At 33.4% G+C, this 6,712-nt stretch overlaps 1 protein-coding gene across 2 annotated transcripts in view; it reads left to right on the forward strand.

The window, feature by feature from the left end:
- The window catches only part of LOC110032403 (folate transporter 1, chloroplastic), a 59,290-nt gene extending 54,051 nt beyond the window's left edge, over positions 1-5,239 (forward strand). For both annotated transcript variants that reach the window (XM_020736032.1, XM_020736033.1), the window contains exon 11: positions 5,023-5,239. In XM_020736032.1, coding sequence (XP_020591691.1) covers positions 5,023-5,158 — 136 coding nt within the window. In that variant the 3' untranslated portion in view covers positions 5,159-5,239. The remainder of the gene's footprint in view (positions 1-5,022) is intronic.
- Positions 5,240-6,712: the final 1,473 nt, after the last annotated feature.

Genomic DNA, 6,712 nt, shown 5'->3' on the forward strand with positions numbered 1-6,712 from the left:
TATATGTATATGTATGTATATGTATATATGTATATGTATGTATATGTATACATATATATATATACGCCGTGTACTCAAATCAGTTAGTCGGGTATCTGCTTGTCAATTGTAAGTCCCCTCTAGTCTGGGATTCGATCCCTCCAAGTGTAGGATGTGGTACTCGAATTCTTAGGTGAATGAGGGATGACCGGGGTTGTAGTTTTGATTTGAAATTTAAGTTCATACTCAACAATAGCTTTGATTTTCAGCAGAAGTTTCATATTCATAATCAAGGTTATATTCAACTTCTATCCATGGTTTATAAAAAACGCCTCGTAAGACAACGGCTTTTCAAGCCCTATCCCGATCTTACTGGATGGACTCCTCGTAGGTGCGTGAAGTGAGTGCTGCGCCAAAGCAACCCTAGCTTAGAGTACGCTCACCTTTTTTGGCGGAAGGGAATCCCACGACATTGAAAATTACGATCTTAGTTTTAATTTTAAATTAAAATTTTATTCGAGGTTTCAGTTTCAAATTAAATAATAAACCTGCTTCTTTGCAATATGGTTAATAGGTCTAGTTTGTGGCTCTTGAACTCAACTGTATGCTGTATTTTGTTCCATGCCTGACTGAACTCAAACATTTATAATTTTGGGACTTCTACCCTTTTGATCACTTATATGCAAAAATTATTACATCAATTGACGCTGATGAGTATCAATCAGCCACATTTATATTTTGGGGCATTTATATGACACTAAATAGGACGCAATGGAGAAAAAAGATTCATGTAGCCGACCCCACTTAGTGGGATAAAGGTTTTATTGTTGTTTTTGTGCATATCTCACACCTAAACTTTCATATTTTCACACATAGTACTCAAATCTTTAATATCACATCAAAAATAGCACTATTATTACTTTTTAAGAAGTGGAACCCATCTTTTCGTGCATAGGCTTAAAGAACCGAAGTCATATGTATGTACATATGAAAGTTTAGGTGCTAGATATGTAAGTGCATAAGAATTGTGTGCTACATATGTTAATTTCCCTTATATTTTTGTCAGATATGATTGTGCAATAAGCACCCAAGTTGAATGATTGGCCTTTCCATTTATAGATAAATATTCCAAAATCAACTACGCCTCTTTACTCATCCATTAGACGACAAAGTATGGAGGGTCAGCCTCTCATGGGTACAAGGCAGCTGGTTTTTCATACTTGAATAAAGAGATCTTGTTTAGGATTTTATTCTTTTGTTCATATAAAAAGATCTTTTATGTTGTTTTGATAGTTACTTTGGTTGAGACTTTTAATTAGAATATCTTTTTTGTTTGAAATTTTGTTCTCCATTCCTACCACCAAGATCACAAAGCATGGTGATATTATAATAATTAGATTTATACTTCTTATTTAAGCATATTAATAATCTGCTGATAAGCAGCTGGTAAGCTGTTGATCAACAGCTGGTCCGGATAAACTGACTGATTATTTGGTTTGTGCGTTTGAAAAACAACTAATTTGCAGTTATTTCTGAATAAATGATTATCCTACCCCTATGCAGTAGTGTTGTTTGCAACTAAATTGTCATAGCGATACATCTGATAGTTGAGAAGCAAAAAAACCACTTTAGAACACTAAGAAAAAAAAATGCACACCTCATATAATAGTTAGTATCAAGTGTTCCTAAATTTTAACCTATTGTAGTCCCTTCCTGTCATTTCATGGAACTTTTTTGTAATATTCTGTCACTCTTCTTTGTTAAAGTAGGTGGTTGGTCTGTTTCCAAGCTCAATTTCTTTAATATAGAGGTTGCAAAATATGATTGTGACTTCTCTATCCCACATTGTTGCTGAAGTCACTTCTTTTGGTTTTAACCATTACGTTACTAATAAAAGAAATGGATCATGAAAGAAACTGATATAACCAGTAAAACAAAAAACAAGATAAAAAAAGAAAGCTACAAGAAAAACAAATCTATAAGCTCAAAAAACCCTAAAAACCAAAACAAGAAAACATAAGAACGAAAATCTGTTCAAAAATTCAATCCAAAATATGCTGATGATGATGATGTTGATATAGAAAGAATGAAAATCTCAACGCCTTCATGGTTTTTTCCACCATACATACTTGATTTTAGCCACAAACCACTCCTAAGATAGCCAACAACCAGGCAGAAATCACGCCCATCACAGCCGCAACCCACCCCCATTACAGCTCCATCACAAACCCCACACAGCCACGACCCAGTCCTAAGACAACCACCAACCAGGCAGAAACCACCCCCTATCACAGCCACAACCCACCTCCATCACAGCTTCATCAAAACTCCCACATAGCCACAACTTAATCCTAAGACAACCACCAACCAGGCAGAAACCATCCCCATCATAACCACAACCCACCCCCCATCACAGTTGCATTACAACCCAAAGTAAAAAAAAAAAATGCATATCCAGAAGAGCCCTTTCAACACGAGTAATCCCTCACTTCCTTATCCCAATGAAAGGAATTTGATCGAGCTACCAGTGCATTGTCTTTATTATCTGATTATGATGGGCAGAAATTATCATGATTGTTATATTTATGGGCTAACATTAGATAAGGCAGCATCAAGATGGCAAGTCAGCTTGCATCACCAACACCCAACCAAAGGCAACAGTAGAGAGACACAAAAGAATTGTTGGAGCGCATCTAGTCCAAAATGCGGCTGTGAATTACTAGTCTTTGGTAGCACATTCAAGATACACATATCATGCTTTTACTGCATTTGCCAATAAATATATAAATTCAACCTTTGAATTATCACTTCCATTAAGCAACAAAATTAAAGTCTGGAGAATATTCAAAACCAATTGTTCTCCTAGTTTCTTCATCAAACATTCTATTTATCAAAGAAACAATATGAAGAAAGCACTCCAAGCATGAAACAACCACCAACTGCCAGCACACACATTTAAGTTCAACACCCAAGCCTAACATCCAAACCCAACTAAAGGCAACAGTCGAGAGAGAAAACACTAAAAAGGAGAAAGCAATAAAATAACATAAAAAAACCATTCCTTTGAACTTCACCACAAGAAAGAGCATGATATTACTCACAGAGCACTGCAAACTTCTCAGAGCAAATGAGAGAGTCAAATAAACACATAGAAAAACCATTCCATTGAAAATCACCACAAGAAAGACAACAATACTTACAGAGCACCACAACCACGGATCGCAGAGAGGAGGAGAAAGGCAGCAATCTAGAGAGACATGTGAGAGACCCGTAAGAGGGAGCTCTTGTTTAGCGATTGAAGCCACAGGACGAGGACAGAGGAGAGGATCGAAGAGGCACCTAGGGCACGGGATGAGGGCAAGCGCGACGGGAGGGTAGCGAGGTAAGAAAATTCCTCCAAGCACGGGTTGCGGAGTTGGACCTGCGACCGACATTTATTACAAAACAAAATTAGTGTATTGCAAAACGCACCGAAGACAGAGAAAACAAACGACATGGAGACATTTTGAAAACGCAGACGCGGCGGATTAGTTGTGCCAAACAGACCTTTAATTTATAAATCAGTAAATATGATTCATTTTTCACGATTACAGAGGTCCATTTCAGTCCCAAAGTGTATAGAAGTGCCAAATTAACTCTAAGATTTTTAAATTGAGGTTGAAATAGTCATCTATGAGAATCGGGAACTATTTCAGCCCATATTAAAAGTGTTTTGGACCAAATTGATATTTTCATAGACTCTGGAATTAAAATGGTCCATTTCAAAGAGTCCAGGGTCTATTTCGACACTCTTTTCCTAGTTTATTAATTTAACTAATATCTCATGCTATTTGATCTTGTTATAATTACATAAACATCAATTGTGACTTTATCTTTATCACAATTTACATTTATTCTTGTATGACACCTTCATCCAATTGGAATGCTTACGTATTATAAAGAGATAAATATTGCTAAGCATTCTCTGTCAATTCATTATAACATCAACTGCATCAATCATAGAAATAACCATGATTCATCACAATATTATATAATTTAAATTGCTATATCATAACATTCCTATTTCCATAGGAAGTCAATGCAAGTAGCATGATTCATTTCAACACATGCATGATGCATTAAGTCATGGTTGCCTATTTAAGTAGGAAATATATATTGAAGGTAATAATGTAAATAAAGGGTAATTCATCTACATCGTGGCTTCTTGTTTTAAGCAATATATTATCAAAATATCATGATTTCTAAGTTTTCATTTCTACCACATGATTGCATAATGTTCATTAATTATGCATCACCTATATGTATGGATACATAGTATGTTTATATTTAATATTCACTTAAACATTGATACATAACATTTTCATATGAATGATTAAGTATCATCTACATATAAATTCATAAAAATTATATGGGGCATTTATGTATTTACATCTCTCACATCTAAACTTTCATATTTACACACATAACACTAAAATCTTTAATATCACATCAAAAATAGTTCTATTACCACTTTTTAAGAGTGAAATACACATTTTGATGCATAGGATTAAAGTACCAAGGTGTTGTATGTAAATATGAGAGTTTACTTTTGAGATATGTAAATACATAAGAATTGTGTGCTACGTATGTAAATTTCCCTTTTTTGAAATGCACCCCCAACATCAAGAAAAATTATTCCATATGAACAACGTATGCAGAAATGCATACGCTGTCCGATATCCACCGTCCATCAGATTTTCTTTTAAAAAAAAAAAAAAAAGAGGTTTCCCGCGAGTTTGGTCTAATGGACGATGGAGATCGGACAACGTATTCTGCATACGCTGTCCGTATGGAATAATTTTTCATCAACATCAAATTGCTGGAAGGCCATATTTGCTAAGTTTTACTTAATAATTAATTTGTTTTTTTTTTTAGATGAGTTTAATATATGATACAAATAAATTTAATGACTGTAGATGTAAACTCAATTGATTTATGTTCCAAAAATTTTTCCATGACTTGATTCCTTTTCTCTTATTACTTATTGTTTGTTGGATGCTGCAGATTTGAAGGTGTGCGAGGGTTCTACAGAGGAATCACATCCAGCTTACTGAAAAACATTCCATCAGCCTCACTCACATTTGTAGTGTACGAGAATATCTTAAAACTGTTCAAAGTAGCTCAAAGAAAGTTAGATTAACATTTTTGTGAAGCATTAATTATTTTACTTTTATCATTTATGATAATGCATAAACTTTGTTGCAACCTTAATTTTTTTTTTTCAGCGTAATAATATTTGAATTTTTGTGTTATTTAAGGTATGGTGGTGGGATTATTTTCATATGATTTTGATATATATTTTGTGAACCTACTTTAGTAGTATGAAGCCAGCTTCTTAGACATTGAGATGTCATTTGGTTTGATAGTTGGAATTTCTTTAGAAACCCTAAAGTTAAATATGCTCGTGTAGGAGCACTCTTGGGATGGTGACCTCTCGAGAAGTCACACTAATGGGACGAATCTGTAAGGCTATTAGGCTAAATTTGACAATTATCTGATTAGTGAGTATTCAAGTTGGACCTCAAGCTGGACTGTTACCCCAGTCTGAATTTGGAAGCTAAATATCATACAAAATAAAATGTTACACCATAAGAATTATTTCTTATACCCTAAATGAGATAAAGTTTACATAGTGGGAGCCACCTTTTAAATCTGTAGGGGTTACCTTTATAAATTATATTTGCATGATGGATGATTTTGGGTTAAGAAAATTGATGAGGATGTCACTTACTTAAGGTGAGGAAGATTGTAAAATCTCTTAAATAGTATTGAAAATAAACTCTTAAATATTGAGGTGTCTTTTGGTGTAATGGTTGGAATTTCAAACTTATGTGTGTTTTTACAGGAGCACTTTTGGGATGTGTAACTTTCAAGGAAATTACACTAATGAGACAATTATGAAGCTATTAAGCCAAAGCAGATAATATCTTGACATGTGAGTTTCGACTTCTACATATTATTTAGAGTGGAAGATGCAACTATAAGGAGCAATAAAATTAATTTGGAATGGCCAGAAAAAAAAAATTGAATAAAGAAGAAGATTAAGCTTATTCCAAGTACTTTGGAAAGAATGATGAAAAATTATTATTTGTAGATAAAATAATGTGAAAACTATTTTAATCACACACACACACACACAGTATATATATACAGGCTCTATTGGGAGGATTGAGTTATAATTTCTTTAGATTGTTAGCTATAAGCATTGCAATATGCTATTCTTAGGAGAAAATATTACGTGTGAATGATGAATGACAACATGGATCATATCACGCCGCGAACTACTCATCTTAATTCAATTCATTTCATCATCCATACGTCGGGTTTATCAAATGTAATATTTTCTCCATTTTTAGGGCAGGTGGCAGCCATTAATATTGCCTTGATTTTTATTCCGAAGTGTATCTATTTACCTGCATTCAAACAGGTGTTAGACTGAACAAGGTTGAGGTGCCTATTAATTATTAGTCATAGATAATTTTAATATATAATTTAATTTAAATTTTTTATTTTAATAACCTAATTATTCAATTAATATAATTTCTTAAATGGTATGGTTCATATTTAAATCTTCCTAACATAATATATGTCTTGTGCTAACAATAAATTATTAAATGAAACAAGTTTAATAATTGTAACATTAATAAAGTTCAATATAATTAATCTGATAAAAAAAAGAATATATATATATATA

The sequence above is a fragment of the Phalaenopsis equestris genome, unplaced genomic scaffold, assembly GCF_001263595.1.
Source record: "Phalaenopsis equestris unplaced genomic scaffold, ASM126359v1 Scaffold000938, whole genome shotgun sequence".
Taxonomy (NCBI): Eukaryota; Viridiplantae; Streptophyta; class Magnoliopsida; order Asparagales; family Orchidaceae; genus Phalaenopsis; species Phalaenopsis equestris.